General features: G+C 43.9%; 1 protein-coding gene across 1 annotated transcript in view; it reads right to left on the bottom strand.

The window, feature by feature from the left end:
• DCBLD2 (discoidin, CUB and LCCL domain containing 2) overlaps positions 1 to 22,577 on the bottom strand; it is a 621,557-nt gene that overhangs the window by 397,375 nt on the left and 201,605 nt on the right. The window contains exon 2 of the mRNA XM_069637211.1: positions 886 to 1,113. Within this exon, the coding sequence (XP_069493312.1) occupies positions 886 to 1,113 (228 nt within the window). The remainder of the gene's footprint in view (positions 1 to 885; positions 1,114 to 22,577) is intronic.

The raw sequence follows: 22,577 nt of genomic DNA, 5'->3' as shown, positions 1-22,577 counted from the left end.
TATTTGGTTCAGGCTCCCCCACCACGTTCTGTCACGGACACATACTAAGCGCAATAATTTGTGCCCCACCAGTTAAAAGAAATTCACCAACCACTACATAACATCACCTGCCTGTCACTGTGTAGCATATGTGCAATAACAGGCACACAGGTGCGGGGGCGCCTAAGGTTCCTATATACATAAACTCAAGGGGAAGAGTACTCCGGTCTCCTGATTGCGGTGCCACCCCTGGCCTATTGTAGAAAATAGTAAGGGGGGCATCACCACACAATGTGACGGGGATGCAAGCGGCTTGGACACAGCTCGTAATTTACACACTGAAAGCATGCCCTGCCTTACAGAAACCTTGAAAGCTGCTGCGTTGCCATGGAGGGCATTGAGACAGTTGCAACTGGATAGTAGGTCTTTTTTTAAATATTCTTTTAAGCGTGGATAAGAATTTAAGATGTGGCCATGCCTCAACAGAAATACAATCTGCTCTTCTGCAAATTCTAAAAACAGTCAATTAACTATTGCAGTGACAGAAGTACAAAGCCTAATTAATACAAAAATGCCAACGTCCGTCATATGAAACTGGATGAGTTTCCTTCAATAAGGGCTGGCTGGCACCCAGTAATTGAGGGAGAGAAAAAAAGAGGGGACAAAATAGTAAAAGCCAATATCTATCAGAATATTCTGGAAATGGAATGCAATGTGACGGGATCAGAAGAAAATTTACTTATATTTTTATGTAGTAGAACAGACAAGGACAAAAAGAGCAAATATGTTTCCATTTAACAGCAATGTTTAGCCACCTGCAGAAACCGGAATTATACACCGACGAAAAAAACAAACATTGTTTTTACGACTTAAAATGTCAAAACCAACACAATCCAGTCACCCTACCTATTTCGCTCCTTGTTGGGCCAATTCCATTATAAACTTTCAAGTAATTAAAATGACACGAGTTAGAATCTTCAATGTCGAAATCTCCAAATTTAAGGTGAATTCGGTCCCCGGATTTGACACGGATCTCCCACTCACAAACCGTACTGTTTGGGTAGGTTTGGGGGTAGTTTATGGAGGTGAACGTTCCACTTTCTGGTCCCATTACTGTATATCCGCACCCGTCACCTGAAACAATAAAAATCAATTAATATAGACAAATCATATTAGGCTCACTATTTTTCAAACTTATCTATCGACAATGAATTTCTGGTTTCAACAACTGCTCACAGTGCAATGCAGTAACAAAAGATTTACTGTCCCGACAAATGCCATTATAATGATACCCATAGTATGTTGCAACTGCAATAGTTTACTGGAACTGAGTCACAGCACAGTGGGAGAACACTAACAGCATATTTCAGAGATACATTGGGAAAATACGACGGTATCCAGGGATCTAAATCGCGGGAAATTACATCGAGGGTTACTTGATATTTTTTTTTTTTAAAGGCACTATCCAAAACTTTCCCCAGATCTTCTAGGACTGGAGTTAGTTTATACAAATGCACAAGTCCTCACATATGTTGGGGAGGGTTTTTAGCGCCTTAAAAAAAATATCAAGTCACCCTCCAGCGATCACATAGAACTGTTACTACAGGTATAATTTCACCTGTGCTGACATAGTGCCATATGGGAATATGCAGAGATTGTTCAGACTGATCATTTTCTGCGACTGTGAAGACTAGGACCAGAATCTTAAACTGGGGCTATTACAGAGTCCGACAAACTGGGAATATTCTTGGATAGTCAAACTGAGTGCATGAGAATGTCAAACTGGGAGTATAACTGGGTGCATGCTTGCATATTCAAACTGAAATTATGCTGGGGTTATCAAATCATGGCCACACGGACATTGTGCAGAATCAGCCTTTTATTAACATCATGTTTAGGAGGTCATTTTGTTACTAATTGCCGGTTTTCATTTGAATGGCTTTGCATTAACATTTTGTAGCTCAGAGCTGCATTTGTGCTCATATCGTGTACATCAGCCTCTCTAACATTGTGTGTAGGAGGTCATTTTGGTAATAGTAGCTAGCTTTCACTTGATTGGCCCTGCTTAACATTTTGCTTTCGAGAGGCATGTTCTAAATTCCATCTGTGGACACATTGTGTGCCTCAGCCTTTTATGAACATTGTGTTTCTGAGCTCCTTTTGCCAATTATATCTTGATTCAGCCTAGTTTGTCTTACATCTGCATCCTGCCGCTGACAGGTGTCATTTTGGGCACACCTTGAGCCGCTGCTTCCCGGAGCTCCATCTACTCCTGCCTCCCACCTCAACCCTGAACCTCGATTGGGTTGGTGCCCCTCTTAAATCCAGTCTTCTGGGCAGCCCACCTGCCCGTTGCAGCCCTTTCGGCTAATGGCCCGAGGTAAAGGGCAGCTTGTGCAGAAGCAGCTCCAGATTGTGTTTGCCAGTGTTCACCAGCAGAGCCTGCTGCCGTCAACCAGCAGCGACTGACAGATTAAGCAAGGTCCAGACAGGGGGACCAGCCAGTCTTGTCCGACCAAGCTTATTACCTAAAAAGAAAACGTTTATTCCCCTGCTCGTAGCCCACGGTTGTACATATTGGTAGATGGTACTTGTTAGCCAGCTAGATTGTCTTAACCAGCCACATCACAAAGTAGACTGCGCTTGTCAGCCATATCCCACAATCAAGCATATTGTATTAGTCAGCCATATCTTGCATCCAGGCAAATTGTTACAGGTAAGCATAAGCTGCATGTGGGCCAATCGTCCACTGTGCACTGCTGTGCTCGCATTTTAGGCACTTTCTCCCTCTGTCCAGGTTCCCCAAGTGATCCAGGCACCATGCTGAAACATGTCTGAAATCATGGAGCTACTACATTTTACCCCCTACTGTGGTCACCCTCTTTTAGGTGCACACCCCCCCTCCATCCAGGGGCCTCAAAACCTGCTCCCAATACCCTGACCAGTTGCCCAAGGCCAGGTAGGTACACATCTAGTTTGGTACCCCATTTGGATGTGTCCAATTGGATATTCACCCTCTACTCAGCCAGATAATCTGATGTACCCTTGCAATGCTACACAAACACCAATTCCCACTGATAATTAAGGAAGCCTCAGCCAACGCCACAAACTACGAATCCCTGCAGGTAAAACGCCAACTCTCGCCCTCCGCCTCGCACTGTTTCCTACTTATCTACAGACCCCCTAGCTACAATAAAAACTTGCTCCGACAACCATCCTCACTCTCCATCCAACACTTACCATCATAGGAGATTTCAACATGTGGTTCGACTCGCCCTTAAACCCCATGACCCATTCTCTTACACAACCTAGAAGCATTCAACTTGACAACCCATCTCCACACGCACTGCAGGTCACACCCTTGATGTGATCTTCACCACTGCAAATATATCCACAATGCCCCCTCACCCATTATCATGGCTGATCACTTAGCAATCTTCTTCTCTGTACCACTGACCACCGCAGTTCTCACCCAAGGTCACGCCCGACATCCACCAACCCCCAAACCTCTCATTCCACTATGGAATAAAGTCGTTCCGCTATGGAATAAAGTCGTTATCACCACAGATCTAGCAAACTCCCTTCTCTCCTCTCTCCCAACACCATCCCTCCAGAAAGGGCCACCCCTATCAAACTGTTTTACCTCTGACTCTCAAATGCCCTTACACCTCTTACCCGAACAAAATGGTCCTCTCAGAGATCAGGACCCACACCTACGTGGTACACCACCCACCTCAAATCACTTAAAACCCTGAAGCACTGGCTGGAACTGACCTGGAGAACCATCCCTACGGCCCAGAACAAAACCAACTTAGCAAAACTAACCAGAGCATTCAGACTAGAAATCAGAAAAACAAAGAAAGCATTCTATAGGAACAGAATCTTAAACTCCCAGAATCCGAGCAAGGAACTACATAGAATCATTTCCGAATTCAACTCCCCGGCCTGCTTCAACCCCCTCTTACACATCTCCCAATCCCTATGCAACACCTTATCAGAACACTTCCACAATATCGCTATCGACAGACACTCCATCATCTCTAAATTAGAACACATGCCCCCACTAAGGGTGTCATGGTATTAGTTTTATGGCGGTACTATAACCTTCTAGTAATATTACGGTATATCCTGGTTATCGCATTATAGCAGGTGGAGTTAACTAATCTTAACAAATATTTTCTTAAAAAGGTCATACATTGTCAGATTTATCATCACAAACAAAATCAGGCACCCATGGCTAGAACTGGGATTTTCAACATACTTTCCACTGAAATGCCACCCCTTGCTTCCACCAAACACAAATGTGTAGAGGACTAGGTGGGGGAGCCATGTTGCGACTGGCAAAGCAAACTTAATAGCTTTTCTTAAGTGGTCATTCAGGCTTTGAGCTCTCCCACTGGTTACTGGTGAAGATGAACATGTTGCCTTCTTGATAATATGTATGCCACAGATCAATGGAAGCTGATGGTAGTGCTCTCGCTCTCTCTCATCACAGACATGTTACCCTTTGGTATGGAAGCAGGGAATACCCGCAGAGATGAGTGAATTTCGCGGTGTGACTTATATTTAATTCAAGGATTGATATTTTATTTCTATTGTGCTGAGAACGCGCAAGTGCATGGAAGAGGGGGAGGGGAAAAGTGCATGGAAGGGGGGGGGGGAAGAGGTGGAAAGTGCGAAGCAGAGGAGAAACAGATAAATAACAATAAATAAATAAAGGCAACAAACAATGGTAATGCAGCCAGCAATTTGCAAGTACTAGGTTTAAGGCAGCAGACAGGGTAGGTCTGATAAGTGCAGTAAGAAAAAGGGGGGGCTGTATGGGTACAGATACAGACCTCAGTGCAAGGGGTGACCCGGAGGCAGTGCAGGAGGGTGGCAGGATGAGCAGGTACCTGGGCCCAAAAGACAGAGGGTGGCCAGGTGCACGGTGCCAAGAGAGAACAGATCAGCAGGGGAGAGAAGGGAGCGAAGGCAGAAGAAAAGAGGAAGGTCTTGAGGTGCTTCCGGAACCAGAGATGGTTCTCCTCAAGTTTTAGAGTGGCAGGGAGGCTGTTCCAAAGGGAGGCCCAAGCCGAAGACAGATCTACAACCAGCTCGTTTCTTAGAAAAACGAATGACCCTGAGTGAGTTGGAGGTAGAGGAGGGAAGAGCTCGAGAGGGGAGGTATTTGCGGAGGGATAGCTGAAGGTATTTTGGACCCAGGCTCCAGAAAGCCTTGTGGACAATGCATAGGGTTTTGAATTTAATCCATGCATCCACTGGGAGCCAGTGGAGAGATTTCAGAGCTGGAGAGATACGATCCCAGGGCTTCAGGCCAAGGACAAGTCTCGCAGTCCTGTTGTGGATTAGTTGCAGAGGGCGGAGAGTAGAGGCAGGTAGATTTAGAAAGAGGCTGTTACAATAGTCCAAGCTAGAGAGAACCAGAGCTCGAGATACCATGAGATAGAACCAATCCCCCATTGTCATATGTTTAGAAAACATCTATTATAAATATGTTACCCCCAAAGCCGCCAACCCAAAGTAAATCCTTTTCCTTCTTGGCACTGTATTTATTCTTCCTATTGCTAACAGTGATTTTGTGTCAGGCACGTGTGGTTTACGGAAGGACATTAAAAACTGCTCCAACTGAAGCTACTTGTACCAAAAAAAAAAGATTTTTAACATTTCCTTTTTGCATTTGAAGTTCTTTAACTTACCATTAAGTCAATGCTTTTTAGTTAACTTATGAATACGCAGGCAGAATTTTCCAGCTGTAGCAAGGGAGCATTTTGAAACTTGTCTCTGCACAGATTTAGCTGATCCTCCAGGAATCTAAGGCGGCTGCAGAATTGGTCTTTCATGGCGCTCACTCGTTGATCGCCTTGAATGAAAGAGTGACTAGTGGAAGTGTTATAATGCACATTTTGAGGACCGAGCTTGCTGCTCAGTCACAGGTCATCGCTTTGAAAATTGACCTCAACTTCCATTTTTTTGGAACCAAGTGGCATGGGCTTCATGACCCCTTGCTGCGACAAAAGGTTTGTTTTGACAACTCTTTATCCCATTAAAGGGAGAAAAGTCACTCATGTGAGGTCTGAAAGCCCATGTCATTGTGTTTCTTTTGTCAAAATGTCATAGCCAACACAGACACACTGAAAGGTTGCATAGTGATCTAATCACTATAGCTTGTTTACCATCTGCCTGATATATTATGAAGGTCTGATGTCAGTCACCACTGACCATGTAATCATAAAGGAACAACATTCAGTGGGCGCTGTTGATTTCTTTCTTCATCCTTGCAATACATGTTCATTTACCTTCTTAAAGATAGCGGCAAAAAAACCTTTGAAAATGATAAAGGTAAAATACATATCAGCACAAATATGGCCTAAACCATCACATCACCACAGCCCCATCATTACCATTTTCCCCAGGTCTGAGTGCATTAGGACCCTTGTAATGCGAGTTTAGAGGGAGGAATGCTTTCATGGGTGGTGTCACAAGTTGAGAATAGACCTAAGAAATATTTCACCCTCATTGCTCTGGATACTTCAAATTGAATGTAGAATCTGTCCTGCCTGCTTGAGTCTAGTGCCATATGCAGAAGGCAGGTAGGTGAAGGATCAAGCGAAGCAACAACTCTAGTGCTAATGTGCAAATCTACACAGAGGACAGTGGGGGGAGGGGGGCGCAGTTTATTTACTAGCAGAAAGCCCTGTTAGGCCCAGTCTACAGCAGAGTCTAACTGGGGCATAAAATTGACTCGGGCACTGACACAAAAGTGGCCCACAGCGCAAATGGGAATTCATTCCTTTTGGAACACTGTTTGAATAGTACCTAAGGGGGAGCTTTTTGATAAAATGTGATGCAAATTGTACATTTAAAAGAATATTTATTCATCAACAGTGGTGAAAACTATTAGCCGCATAGTGAAGTCACTCATCAAACTGGCCCACTTTGGCCCAAAAAAGTGCCCCACTTTGACCCAAAAAGCTGGGCCACACAAGCATTTCGCGTTTTTGGTTCGGCCATGGGCGTATTGCCCTAAAGGCCAGTCCATGCTTGGTCTACAGAGCTAAAGTTGTTTGTGGACATGCATCAGAAGGGCATACAGAACATTCCCCCCTTTGAATTCTGGGATGTGTAGTTCCCCCATCTTTAAAATTGGTGGGAAAACTACAAATCCCAGAATTCTAAGCTAAAACAGAACTGGATGGCTATCCGATCCATGATCATGAGAAACTTAAGTTCCTTGAATCTAAAACTTGGGGAAAGTAATTCGATATGCATGACTTCACTGGCCGTCTTTTTTTTTTTTTTTTTTTTTTTTTTTTTTTTTTTTTTTACAATTTGTACAGCCAGAGCAAGAGCTGTTCCAATGTGTTTTTGCACAGTGCAGTAGGACCTTAACTTACTGAAATAATGGCACATGATGCCGGGCCAGGCTGAATCGATACATTTCTGCTCCTGCTGGCTGAGTGGCTCCTAAGCAAAGTGCTCCTGGCTCCACTGTTTTACAAGTCACTGAATCTTTTATTACATTTGTTTACATACAAACAAAAGGAAAAATAAAATGCTCACTTTCAGTTCAGGCCCTAAGCTCACCCTCTGATGTCCCTGTGGTCTTGCTAATTGCAAACTGAAAATTGGGACACTCACCATAGAAGATCTGACCTGTAGCGCAGAGCAGTATGAATGTGTGAAAACGTTTAAAATCTGTATGCTGCCTTTTAAATAAATAATGCCTGAAACAAAATAACTTTGTTCTACTTTGCCCATGAAATCCAGGTCTGGCGGAGTCTATGAACTGGAGTCTCTGGTATGTTTAAAGAGCCAGTCAGTCAACTCATCGTTACCAGCTTTGCACGTGTAACACAAAGGTTCAGGCACTGGGCAGCTTACAACACAATTTGCGCAAAGTCGGCTGATCTTTGACCTGACTCTACTGATCACAGAGAGAGAGCGGTTACAGCAGCAAAGCTGCATTTACTAATGTGGCCTCACTTTCCCTATGCTCTTGTCTGCCAAACAAGGCCCCTTTGGCAGATGGCACATCCAACAGTGCAAGACCAATACTGTGCAGCACTTACTTACTGAAGCCTTTGCAAATCAGATTGAAAAGCACACTTAACGGTATACCGGTATAAACAATGTGACGGTTATTATTGTTCAATTAAGTTGTTCACGGTATCTTGAACGGCATTCCGTTACATCCCTAGCTCTCACCCCCACCCACCCATAGCTCTACCATAGTCAAAAGCCCCCTTTGACACAAACTTTCACTCTAATCACACAACAGGAGTTCCTATCACTCCTAGCACAAAGCCGCCCATCAGGCTCCCCTGAGGATCCATGCCTGCCCACCCATCTCAAAAACATCCTAGCCTCAACCTGTGCAGGCAGTACCGCACGCTCAATCCTCAACCACTTCCCCAACATCTGGAACCTTCCCAGAAGCTTCATGGCCAAATACATGGACTGCACAGCATACAAGCAGCTTGGTCTTTTCACCAAAACCAATAACCTTGTGGACCCTGCACAATCTGGGTTCTGACCGCTCGGAGAAACAGTATCCTATTTAGTGTCCATCTGGGAAGACCTAAAAATAACAGCTAAAGCAGAAGGCTGCACTGTACTCATCCTTATTGACCTCTATGACACCATCGATCACACCATCCTCCTAGACAGGCAACACTCGCTTGGAATTAAAGACAAAGCCCTCTCTTGGATCTCCTCTTTCATCTCTAACTGCTCACAAATCATGCTCCTCCACCACACGACCAGTAGCAAAAGGGGTCCCCCACAAGGAGCATCCCCATCTCCCCTGCTCTTCAACATCTATCTTCACTATCTGCCCGCACTCCTCCTCTCCCAAAATCTTACCTGCTACAACCATGCAGACGATACCCAGATCATCCTCAAAACCCCCAAATCGCCAGGCTCCAATCGTCCAGATCTGTTATTATGCCTCTCGGATATTGACTACTGGATGACTACCAACCACCTCATTCTCAATCCTGGGAAAACTGAAATCCTAGTTTGCGGGAAAATGGCGCTCCTCCCCAAACCTATTCCCTGGCTGCAATCCCTAGGCCCCTCGCCGGCATTCTCCACCTCAGTGAAAAACCTTGGATGCCCAATGGACACAAATTTTTACCTCTCCCAACACATCAACTCTGTATCCAGAACCTCTTTCTTCCATCTACGCATCCTCTGGCGTATCTTCCCTTACCTATCCTCACTGTTTCTCCGTCATCATCTGCTGCCGCTTAAGACTACGCAAACTGCCTTTACCTAGGCGCACCAGTGTTTCAGCTAAGGAAACTGCAAAGAACCCAAAAAACGCTGCAGCCCACCTGCTCATTAACCTTCCTCCCAGACAACACTAAGAGTCCTCCATTGGCTCCCTAATGGTTGACGCATTACCTTTAAAGCCATGTGCTTGACACACCGTGCCATCCATAACACAGGCCTGGTATTCCTTCGAGACAAAATCTCTCGCTGCCACCCCTCAAGGACTTCAGATCTCGCACAGCATCTCTCCTAGTGGTCCCACATTACAACTAGAGACTGGGCACATTCTCTTTCTCTGTCCAAGTGCTCATCTGTAACGCCCTAGACCTACACATTGACAACCACCTAGCATTCAGAAAGGCCCTCAAAACCTGGCTTTTCCCTCCCACCTCTTGAAACCCTCCCCCTCTCTACACTCTCGATAGGCACACAAACACTGAATCAACACTCCTATTCACCAATACCCCACAGAGGTCGCTAGTGTTCTCAGAGGCACACCGTTACAAACTACCGTACTCCCATCACCCGCCTCATCCCTCCGGGCCACTCTCCCACTGCTCAGACTTTCATTCCAGGGCACGAATAGCGAGACCAGCCAATTGCATTGGATCAAGAAAAAGAACTCTGCAGTTGAACTCCATCCAAGCCTACAGTACATATACATTACACCATGTCTGGACAGAGGCACGGCCACCCATTCAAGCACCCTAGAATGCAGCTATGGCTATGCTATTCCGATCTAGAGCACACATAGCCGTCCACAGCGAAACCTTTGACATAACACCTCTGCCATTAGTATACAGCAACAAGCATCGGAAAATAATTCAGTTTAGCATGGCACACATCGCATCTTCAACACTAGCACTCTATTCTAAATCACCAAAAGCGTCCACCCACGTGCCTGATCTCTGGGCTGCTTACTGGAGCCTAACCAGCCCACCTAACCTGGCAAAAATTCACACAAGCATTTAATTTAAACTCTTAGAACCTCCTACACATGGACTGCGGTCACCGAGGGCATTCCAACCACAAAGCGCATTGAGGCAATGCATATGGGGATGGGCGCTATATAAATGACAAAATAAAAGCTTTGGGATGAGTCACGGCGATGCTAGGACCGGATGGGGCCCTCCCATGGGCAGAGATCGCTGGTAGGAGAACCCCAGATGGGGTGCCATGTAAAGAAACCCACTTACCGGCCACTGTGACTTCTCGATGATGTCTCAGCGACCGATTTGAAAAACATCTTCCAGCAATGGAACCAATGATTGAGCAAAAGTGATTAAAAGGAAAATAAAGCATCCCACCGGTGCTCAGGCCTTCATCACTCTAGACAGATCGAACAAGGGTCAGAAGCAATGTAGTAACCCTTTTTTTCCAGTACAGACAGTAGGAAAAACGACCGCAAGGCCCGGAATAGGGGAGAGAAGTCAACTAAGAACAGAAAAGAAAAATGAAAAAAGGTGAGAAAACGCCTGCCGTTGCCAAACATGTTATATACCAATCGCACGGAGCAAACAATCAAGGGGTGAGGCCCGGGCGCGTGGCATGAGGAGGCAGGGCCCGAGGTCACGCAAGTGCTGGGCTCCAAGTACACATTCAAAGAGAGACATTTTTTTGGTGCTACAAAAAACTCTTCAGTCCCATCCCATTAGACGGAATGTCTCCAGAAGTACGAAGGAAAGGGGACGGAACATATGCATATGGGATTGTACTAAGGATGTCAAACTGAGAATATACAATGGTTGTGATAAGGTTTTTGCTTTATTTTTTGCTTTAATTTTTACTGTTCATCTTATGTACTGCACTGCCCCTCCCCCTTGACCCCTCCTTTGCACTTGCACGATCTCAATATCACAGACCCTAGTAAGATCATTGTCTCAGTCTTCCCTCTGTTCCCCCTCCCTTGCCTCGTCGCGCCTTGAAACACTTGTGTATAGGCACGTTATAAACGCCATATCATATAGATCAAGCTGCATCACAATGGGTTTGTGCATACTAAGAACATAAATCAAAGGCTATTGAACTCATCAATCAGCATATAAGGATGACAAAACAGGAACATTCTAAAGATGGTCAATCTTTGACTATAGTGGAGCAAAAGAAAACAAATCTGCTCAGATGGCTGAGCTGGTAACATGCCAAGTTTGTGAAAACTGGAACTATCAAATATTATAATAGAAAGTTGCAAACTGACAGGCAAGGTCAAATTGGGAACGTGCAAACAGTATACCAAGTTTTCCAAATTGGTATTATACTGCATTTGCAAAAATGGGACTATTATGGGGTTGTCAAAGTGAAGTTTCCTGTGTTGGACAAACTGGAAATATACCCTCAATATGATTTGACATTCATAAAGAGCACCGAACTGGGGGGCATCTGGGCGCTGGTTTACATGAGTGCAGTGGTTATATTTGGTTACAACAAGGTTACAGGCATAGGTAGAACATTAGTTTACAGATAGTGGTTACAATGGTTATACGCATAAATGGTGCATACATGTTGTCTTAATTTAAACCTCTGAACCGGATAGGGGTGTCAGTGCAAAGAGTTTATCAAATTGGGAGGGTTCAGTTAGTTTTGGAGGTCTTGTGAAAAGAGCAAGGTTTTGAGGCCTTTGCGGAAGGACCAGAAGGAGTCGTCAGATCTTGGAGTTAGAGGGAGACTATTACAGAGTTTGGTCGCAATCACCGGGAAGCTGCTGCCCCCTACTTTTTGGCGCCTGAATCAGTGAATGTCGAGTAGGTGCGAGTAGGCAGCTCGGATAGGTCTGGAGGATTGGGCCTTGGAAATGTTTCTGGACAAGTAGATTGGGGCAGTATTTTAGATAAATTTGTGGGTTAGTGCTAGCGGTTTCAACATGATGCGTTCTTGGAAGGAGAGTCAATGGATGCCTGGCAGTGGAGATGTGGTAATTTTAGAACTGTTTAGAGATGCTCTTATGGCGTTATTCTGAATGACCGGTAGTTTTTTTTAATTGCGGGCTTTAGTGCCTTCAAAGAGGGAGTTGCACTAGTCGATCCTGGATAGTATGAGGGCTCTGGCAAACGTGATGCAGCTGTCAGTGGATAGGAATGGCCTGCAGGCATTGATCAATTTCACAATGTATGCTGCTGCGATAGCATTTACCTGTCCGGTTAGTGATAATGTGGAGTCTAAGTATACTCCCAAGGTCTGTACCTCTTTGGCAACAGTGATTATGTTCCTGTCAATGAGAAAGGATCTAAAGTGTTTATTCAAGATTGGGTGCCAATAAGGAATAGTTTGGTTTTCTCATCGTTTGGGAAAAGTGTGTTGTGCCATTCAGGCCTGAATGATTTCGTATAATTTGCTTTCTGGGATTGGGATCTGCACACTGGGAATGTCAAAGTGGGAAAACTGGAAGTATACTTACATTGTGATGGACTAATGTCTGATTATGGAAACGGAGTTCACAGAATTGTAAACAAGCTTTGGCAATGCCAACTGTTTGGGCTTTTAGGTAGTCATGGCATTGGCACTGATTGAATTGAACTACCTTGCCATAAGACCACAACAGCTGCAAAATGGAGCGATTAACTGGGCATACGATGTATATACCTGGCAAATGATTATCCAATGCCTCTAGCTAAAACTGTTGGATTTGTGATTGTTTTTAGCAGAATTTCAGTGCATGGAAGAGATAAATCTAGTGGCTGAAGGCTCACCTGGTTAAGACATTTTGATCACACCAGTTGCCATTTACAGCTGCAATTAAACCATTAACTCTCAGCAGACCGTATACTAAAAATACTGGCAGGCTAAAGTTTGATATTCCTTCATGAGAAAGCAAGCGCAAATATATTCCAGGAGGATGTGTTAAGGACGTGAAGAGGCAGGTAGTGGGTGGAAACGTCCAATGGGATTGCCATGGCCATGGGCTGTCAAAGGGTGGTAAATAACCAAACACGACAAGCAATGTATCCCATCTCACATGTCATCTTCCTCATACCCGTACTACAATGCAATAGTTTTGGCTTATAGGTGGTGCTTTAGCGCCATCTAATAGCCCAAACTAAAAAGGCATTTTGCACTGTGGAAAAATATTGGTATTTTAAACATTTTAATATAATCGTTTAGTGTAGACCACTGATAATCTGCAGGTTTTGAGTAGGTAATTAAACTAGCACCAAGCATAATAGAATTAGATGAGGCGGTTGCATAATGAGAATTTATTTGGAGTGCAGAAATTGAATAGGAGGGATTTTTTAAGTGTGCACATCTTTAGTCTAAGGCAGACATGGATTACCGGCATTTTAATTGTTATTTACTGCATTTGTTGTCAACAATGGTTAAGTGATTGTTTCAGATTTAAGAGCTCCAAGCGTATGTGGCGATAACAGAGGAAAAGGTTTAAGTGGTTTTGGCTACAAACGCAATCAATAATAGTAATAGCACATACTGTGCGCGCATTAAGGCAGCAAACCGCGAAAACAAAATACTGCTGATAAAGAAACTAAACGGCGTGCAAGCTGCCAGTACCAAGGCAGACTGCATTTAACAAAATAGGGAGCCTCATTTGAAAGAGTGAGAAAAGCTGAAGGTAGTTACAATTTCTAGATATTTGACAAAAGGGAAATATTGCTCTTTCAGAAGTACTGTACATCAGATAAACATCAGTAAAAAAGGATTTGCTATCACGGGTTGTTTTAACAATGCTTGCACAATGATAAGTGGACACAGAAACCAGGTTGGGAGCAGGGTGAAACATGAAATGGTTGAAAAAAAAAAAAAACGAACTCGAGTTGCTCACCTGTAATCAATTTGGAGAACGATGTTCCTACATATAACAAAAAATTAAATGAATGAATTTGCTGTCAAACACACAAACTATTTGTATATGCAGTTATAAGAACATTATTTCACATTAAAACAAAAAATTGGAGAAAGCAGGCAGCCCATGAATGGCTTTTAAAAGAAGTAGATGCAGGGTGGAGGTGGGTGAGGAGCAAAAAAAGGTTACATAATTGCTCTAGTCTCTAAAAAAGAATGGAGTAGTCCAGCCAGCTGAAGTCAAGTGTCTAAATGAAGGTTTTGGTGGTGAAATTGGGAAGGTGGCGCTGGCACTGTAAATATTCAAGAGATTCATCCAGCCCAAAACAATGAACTGGTTGACAAAAGAGACTATCCGTTAGCATAATCTGACCCTTCTGCCTCTCCCACTCCCCAGATAATTTGTCGTGGCACCCTCCCGCACACCTGATAACTATTGGTTGCTGCTAGGGACCCAGCCACTCCCTACCCATGTTCTTGCTGGCTAAAAATGCACCCACGCATTTAAGAAACCCTTTGTTCATCTCCAACATCTCCAACTACAGTCTTCTGAAGGGCATTCAACCCCACAGCGCTTCTGAGGCCAGACAAATGGCAGTAGGCACTATATAAGTGCCATACATATTACCCTTGCATAACGGTACGTCACTCGTCACATGTGGGAATCTTGTACTCTGTTCTGTAAGAAATTGTCTTACAATGCACCCAGAAGGTGGTGAATATTTAAAAGGCACATTAACCTAGATGGTAATGCTTCATGAGTCACCATTACTTATTTGTAATGGGGTCATAGGTCGAGTTAGATTTGTTTAGGTTGAGTAGATAAGAAACATTACATACCTGATGCTTTTATCTGCTTAGATTCACATGCTTTGCATTGGCCGACATCTAGTGGTTAGTGCAAAGTATTACATTTTCATTCGAAAAGGGGCATTGACGGGGCGTGTTTGTAATACTATGTGACATGTACTGTCCTCATGAGCCTTCAAGCGTCGAGATCCTCAGATTGTTTTATTTCTGATCTGAGATTGCATGTCAGCAGCCAGTCAGATAGCACAGCAAGTATAGCTCTCACTTTGATATCCTGCAGAGCCTGCCGACGCAGGTTCACATCCCGGCAGGGCCAAACTTAGCCTTTCATCCTTCCGAGGTCGATAAATGAGCACCACAAACCATGGGTAATAATAAGCAGCGCTCAGATGCCTGAGGGTTCGTAGCGCTATATAATAATAATAATTTTGCATTTAAGTGTTTAGCAAAAGGATGATAAATGTGAAGGTGTATGTTTATGTACCTTCTACTTCCAATGAGGGGAGGAAGGGAGCAGGCTAAAGTGAATCTAAGCAGATACAAGCATCACAAAGACAATTACAGGTATGTTATGTTGTCTTAAGAGGCTTAGGGATCTGCTTACAATCACATGTTTTGCATAGACTAGCAAGGAGGCGATGAGTTGTTAGAAGGAATAGAGGCAAACAAATGTTTTAATACCGCCTGTCCCACGAGCGTCATTCCTTGCTTGTGTGACAACACAATGTTGAGTGAAGGTGTACACTCTAGGTGTAAATGGTAGTTCCTTGTTGGATAACCTGTAACAGTGATATATGCATTTTACTATCCAATTAGAAATAGCATCCTTTGAGGAAAGATCCCATTCTCTTGCAGTAGCAAGGGAAACAAAGAACTGGTCCGTTTTCCTGATTGGCTTTGCTTTGTTGAGGTACACGACAGCTCACCTAACATATAGCTTAAGGAGGGCTCTCTGCCCAGACTTCTGCGGGCCGTGAAAGAACAGTGGCAGTTCAATAGATTGATTGCCATGTAATTCGCAAATTAACTTTGGTGCCAAACGTGAGTGCGTTCTTAAGACCACCTTGTTTTTATGTATTGCGATGAAAGGCTCTGTTAAGGACAATGCCTGGAGCTCTCTTACCCTCTTCATGGAAATCATAGCTATAAGAAATGCTGCTTTCTACGTGAGATCTTTGAGGCTTACATCATGCATCGGTTCAATAGAGGGACCCGTGAGCTTACTTGGAACAATGTTCAAATCACATCTAGGGGGTGGATTTGCAGGGGGGGGCAGTCTTTTGACCCCTTCCATGAAGGCTTTCATGACTAATACTCCACCATGAAACCTTGCTTTGTGGTGTTTGTATGCAGATAGTGCAGCTAAATAGGCTTTTAAGGAATTGACAAGTCCAACAAGTAGATAGTGTACTATATGAGATAGTGAACAGTCACTTGGGTTTACATCTGACTTTCTACACCATACTACAAATCTTTTCAATTTGTTAAAGTAGCAGTGTCTAGTGTTTGCTTTAGGTGTTTCTTTTAATATTTCCATGCATCTTCGAAGTGAATTAAGATGGCCGAAACACTATGTCCTCAGGAGCCAAGCTGCTAAAATGTTTGTCCGAGGTTGTGGATGAAGAATTGAGTCTTGAAGGAAATGTTAGCTTTGTTGATGGGCAAACTGACATCCTGAGAAGGTGGAAATACCATGTTTGACGTGCCAACATTGTTTCAACTAGGATCATTGTTAAGTGCTCTGGATGCATCTTCTGGATTACTCTAATTCAAGAGTAGTGTTGGAGGAAAAGCGTATGCAAATATTACTGACCAACAATTTGACAGTGCGTTCTCCTTGGGCTCCTTCTGCAGGAACCTGGAGGCATAAGTGTGGCATTTTGCATTTTCTTTTATTGCAAAGAGATCAATGTCCGGATGCCCCCCCCCAACATGAAAAGATGTCTTTTACAATGTTTGAATGCAACTCTCACCCGTGATCAGAGGGTTGACCTGCGTTTTTGCTTAGTGCATCTGCTAGGCAGTTGTGTTGCCCTGAAACATATTGAGACGAGGGGAAAATCCCTCTCTGAATGCTCCTCTTCAATCTTCTGTGACAGTGTGTACAGATTCAAGGAGTGTTACCCGCCTTGTTTGTTGATGTAAGACATGGTGTTAGTGACGTCTGTGATAACTAGTACATTCTTCCCTGCTAGATGATGCTAGAAAGCTTGTAGTGCTGTGTACACTGCTAGAAATTCGATAGCATTGTTGTGCTATTTTGCGAGTGTTTGTGTCCCCGTGCTGTGCACTGTATGGTGGAGGCAATGTGCTCCCCACCCTGAAAGTAATATGTCTGTTGTGATTGTGACGTGTGTTGGTGGGTTGACAATGGGGTTTCCTATTAACAAGTCCTCCTTTTTCAACAATTGAAGCGCTGACACCACGGTCTGCAAAACTTCCACTAGATCCTCCCAACTGCCTTGTGACTGGGGCCATTGTATTGCTAGCCATTACTGTATTGTACGCATGTGTAGCCTTGCATGCGGCACAATGAAGAAGCATGCTGCCATCGTACCAAGAAGGCACATTACCTTCCTGACTCTTATCAGATAACCCACTGCATAACATGGGATTTCATTTAGAATGGTTGCCACCGTCTCGGAGGGGAAAACCAAAACAGCTTCTGTTAGAATTATGGCTCCTAGAAAGCCTTTCACCTGACTGGAAACAAGGCCTGACTTTCTCGTTGATACAGAATCCTGGTTGATGCAGGAGGTTTATTGTCTTTTGCGTACGTTGCTGACCTATTTGTGGTGGGACTCCCGTTATGAGCCAGTCGTCCAGATAAGGGTACACTGGGATTGATTGTCCGCAAAAGGTGTGCCTCTACTACTAGTACCTTTGTAAAAACCTAAGGGGCTGACGCAATCCCAAAGGGGGGGTACTTTGAATTGATACTGTGCTGACCCCACTTGGAATCTTACGTACTTTCGATGTGATGGCAATATTGAAATTTGAAAGTATGCAACATTAATATCCAATGTTGCCATGTAACCCCTCCCCCTTTTGAGCAAATGAATGACTTCTTGCAACGTTGTCATTCTGAACTTCTGAGTTTTGACATATGTGTTTGCAGGTCTGAACTCGAGTACTTGACGTTTGGTTGCGTCTTACTTTGGAACAAGGAAGTACACTGAATAAATGCTCCGGTTTATATCTGATGGACGGACGAGCTCTATGGCTCTTTTTTGCAGGTTCTATTTCTGGCTGTAGAATTTGTTGGTGTTCTAGAGACATCTTCCTGTATCTTGGTGGATGATCCGGCCACAGTGAAGACAGAGGGTCAGTGTGGCCCTCGTGAACGCCCCCCCCCCACCCAACTCGGAGCCTGAAGGCAGAGAAATGATAGATGTGCATTACTCTTGGGCCATTCATCACCATAATCGATGTATCACAGACGGGAGGAACATAACTCGCATAGACAGCCATTCAAACCATACCCAACTGACACTATGGAGGAGATAGAGTTGTCTATCGATAGAACAAGTTGACGGGCTACAACCTCAAAAGCAGATGGGATCATCACTGTTATAGCTGACATTACGACGTAGGTGAACATAGATATGAAGCATATAGGCATCCACGCACAAAGCTACTCAAACATGCATTCGTTTATCGCAGATAGACACGAAACAAATGCTACACGCAGATAGATGTTAAAGATTTATATATATATATATATATATATATATATATATCTCCTTTGCTGCAGCAGAAACAGCAAGATGCCAAGAGTACATATATCCAGCTTGCACATGCAATTGCGACTAACATGGAAAGCCATAAGAACAAAGATGGAAGCTATAGGTGCACTGAAGTGAATGGGGAAGATGAAACAGACTTCAAATGCATGGAAAGGCTGACAGTCTGATTCATCTAAAAGCAGAGGGACAGGGCTCCCAGCACAGACAGTGCACATCCCAGCCTAGAACCAGCAGAGACGGAAGGTTTACAGTTTACTGAGGCGAGAAGACATCTGCAAAGAATGCAGCTTAAAATCCTCATAATTACAAGCAGAAGAGCTCCATTTCGTGGTCCCCACACACATGACCTGAAAGAACAGGACGCCGCCTATTCACTCTAGGTAGATGGATGAAAGCTGTCCCATCGAGCCAGAGGTGGAACGATTCAGTTGCTACACAGATTCAAAGCTGGATGTCCTCTCTCATGGCCTAGGCGATCAGAGATAGCAACATGATGGGGACATGCAGCACCTTCGTGATCGTTCCCATCACCTTAAAACAGGCCCCCCTCAGCCTGGTAGCTGTCCAACCTCCCAATATTGGGAAGACAAGTGCTGTCCAATCCTTAGCTACCTTTCACGTTAAGGCACATTATGTTATAGTGGCCAATCGTTTTTCGGCTAACCCGCAACTTTGTATTTGTTAACTGTAGAGGTGGCCCTAGGAGGAGCCACGAAATATTGTGATCCAATAACCAAACTAACCCCTACGTATTGTATATGTAGTTTCCCTAAACTGACCAATCCCCCCATCCCTGGTTTTGGAGGATGAGACTTGTTTTGCGACATCACTTATGGTTAAAACGGTGTGATACACATTTGGAGAACGAGAACCTGTGGACTGCTATGCTATTCTAGTGTGATCCCTGTCAATTTTGATTTGTAATAAAGACAGAAAACTTTGCCCTATGGTTGAGTCTTCCATTCTTGGGGTAGGGATTATGTTGGGGCCCAAGTACCCTCTTGCTGGTAATCCGAGTATCTGCTAAGATTGCCCATGCCACGCCTTTAAAATAGTTGTAGGAGTTCCATGCAGTATCCGTCCTTCACAGTTGACAATACCCGCTTGTCTGATGTGATCCGTTCCAATACGTGGGTGAATAGTGTTATTCAACCTCCTACCCGGGTGACATGGGAGGACACCTGAAGTGGCGAGTCATTGGTTGCTGGGAGTCGCTGTACTTCTAGTGGTTTGGCCTCTACCTCATCTGCCACTATGCTACCAGCTGTACCCACAGCATCCAGAGTTTTATTTATATTAGCATTTGCTTATTGCTTGCCTTCAGATAATGTCTTCAGTATCTCAGACCTTAAAAGGCTCATGGCCCGCACCTAACTTTCTCCACATGGTCCCATTGGGCTTTGTTGAAACTGGCCATGAGGGTGGTATTATTGGCGATGCACATCTGCAAAGCAGCAAATCTTGCTATTTTCTTCCCAAGAGAGTATATTTTCTTACTCTCCTTATCTGGTGGGCCTCAGAAGTGACTAATGGGGTGCCAGCCCTTTTGCGAGTGGTAGTAACCACCAGAGAATCTGGTTTTACCTGACACTTAATAAAAAGTGGGTCTGTAGGTGCTGGCTTCAAGCGTTTCTCTATACATGGATTGATGACCCTTGTTTGTGGTGGAGTAGAAAGGGACAGTAATAACAGTCATTTAACGGATTGGAACAATGGGATATAGTGACCTATTTGCTTCTTTTTGTTAAGAAGGGCATCAACCAAGGTCAGTGCCCTCTTCATGCGTTTCAATTTTAAACAAATATGCCTTTCTTTAGCAGGTCATCAATGGGTGAGGAAGGAATCGGATCATTGGTGATGTCTGAAGATGGGACAGCATAATCCTTAGATTCTTGTGCCAGGATCATCTTCTAGAAAGACATCTTCCTCCTCTGCATCTCAAAAATGGACTCTTCATAGGAACTAGTGGGATCTAATCTAGGTGTTTTAGATGGATGTTCTTCATCTTCCTGAATTATATTGTTTATGCTTAATTGGATGTTTCTCTAGAAATGCCATAAAGGAAGCCATCGTGTTATAATGGTCATTTCTTATGATTGTTCTTTTATAAACACACTTAATACCAACGCTTGGTTTCTAAACGTGGGATCGGGATCCAAACCTGTGTTGTGCTGCGTTTTTACCCCTGAGCTATCCTTCCTCCCGTTATTAAGAGTGACCTCAAACCTATCGTTAGTCCAAGCACCACCACCACATGGGGTGTCCTGGAGTGGAAAAAGTACTTCCTTTTCTTGATGTTCATGTGTTTGCATCTTGCTTTTTTACTGTATCCACTAAAGGAGGTGGCACCTGTGAAGGCGCAGAACCACATTTGCTCAACGTAGGTTTGGACTTTGGAACAGTTGCAGAGAAAGAAGAACCCGGTGCAGAGGTTTTAATAGATGCTGAACCACCAGCTGATGGGACGTGGTCCACTGCCGTTTTTCAACTTTTCGATGAGTGCATTGAAATTTGTTGAGAGGGTGAGGTGTGTTTCTTTTTGCATACAACCGAATATTTATTTTGTGTCAACACCCCATGCTCCGCCAAACCACTGCGTGTGTTTTATAGGTCTGCCTTTGTCACCAGGGGAAGCCGCAAAAACAGTGCGTAGCGCCTGCCTTTCGGAGCTGGGGACAGGTACTCTGAGATCTTCCATTTGCTTATTGGAGGTCTCCTTGGCGTAACTAAAGGTGGCGGACTATCCTGTTCTGCCTCGGATTCCTCTGTGCCAGCAGGGTATTCCCTTGATGCCTCAGCTTGCATCGCAGTGCTGCCCAGCGCATCGACCATCGATTTTTTAGCGTCTTAGGTTTGAAGAGCTTACATGCTCAACATTTGGTCACCTGATGGTCTCTTGGGAGACAATGGTTACACACAGGGCTCCAGGTAAGGTTCGTACCAGGTCTTGTTACGCATGAAAATCTTGTAAAAACAGCTTTATTATTTTCCTGGGTACATTTACGCACACGTTTAGAGCAGAGGGCAGCAAAGGTCAAGTTACTTGACAGAAACCAGAATGCTTCTTTTGATTTTAATCTACATGGATGTAATTGCAAGTCATGGAGAAAAGCCTCTGAAACAGAAAGCATTTCTCTGAAGCCTTTCAAAAAAGAAAGAAAACTGCACACTGTGATAAAAAGAATTGTTTCTTTCCATTCAGCTTCCGCTGTGTTGTGTGTAGATGCTCATGGAGCAAACAGAAGCACTGTGCATATTTATTTTCCTATCATTTTAGGACTGTATAATTAATAAGCTAGAAAACAGTTCCAATTGAGAATATTTTGTAACACATTGTTTTTTTTTCCTCATTGAAAGCAAACCAGTATTGCATGATTGTATTTTTCAGAGTTCCTGTGCCGTGTGCATAATCATGCGGAGGCAGATGATTTTTACACTTATGATTTAATTTACACTCCATTATAAAAACAGTGTGTAAAATGAGGAGTATGCATGACATAACTTAACAGGTGTAATTGTAAAGCGCACATTCACCTCCGAAGGGGAATCTTTGCGCTAATAATAGATGTTTATTGTTACCCAACTTAATGGTACTCCTTTTATCAACCTTGGAAGGATGAAGGGCTGAGTGGACCTGCCGGGATTTGAACCTGTGATCAGGAGGTCAAACACAGGCCCCTGAAGTGGATACATTAGTCCACTGATCCACAGATCGTTTACATACATACAACCTTGCAGTCAATGGGATACATTACTATAAATGGTCAGTGGCAGCAGAGTCTTTGCTCAGGGGTGAGTGATGGTCATTACATCAATCACAGGTGGTATAGCCTCTCAAAATCTTCAAGACTATAATTAAAACATTCAAAACCTGATTCTCCAGGAAGTGCAAGCGCTGTTCAAAAACAGACACATGAAAGTTACATTTGTAATTGAAATAGAAACTCTGCAAAAAATGTCCCAGTGATGATCCAG

This window comes from Ambystoma mexicanum, chromosome 7p (genome assembly GCF_040938575.1).
Source record: "Ambystoma mexicanum isolate Mex_15411 chromosome 7p, UKY_AmexF1_1, whole genome shotgun sequence".
NCBI lineage: Eukaryota > Metazoa > Chordata > Amphibia > Caudata > Ambystomatidae > Ambystoma > Ambystoma mexicanum.
The sequence above is the reverse complement of the archived record's forward strand: the minus strand, read 5'-3'. Positions and strand labels throughout refer to the sequence as shown.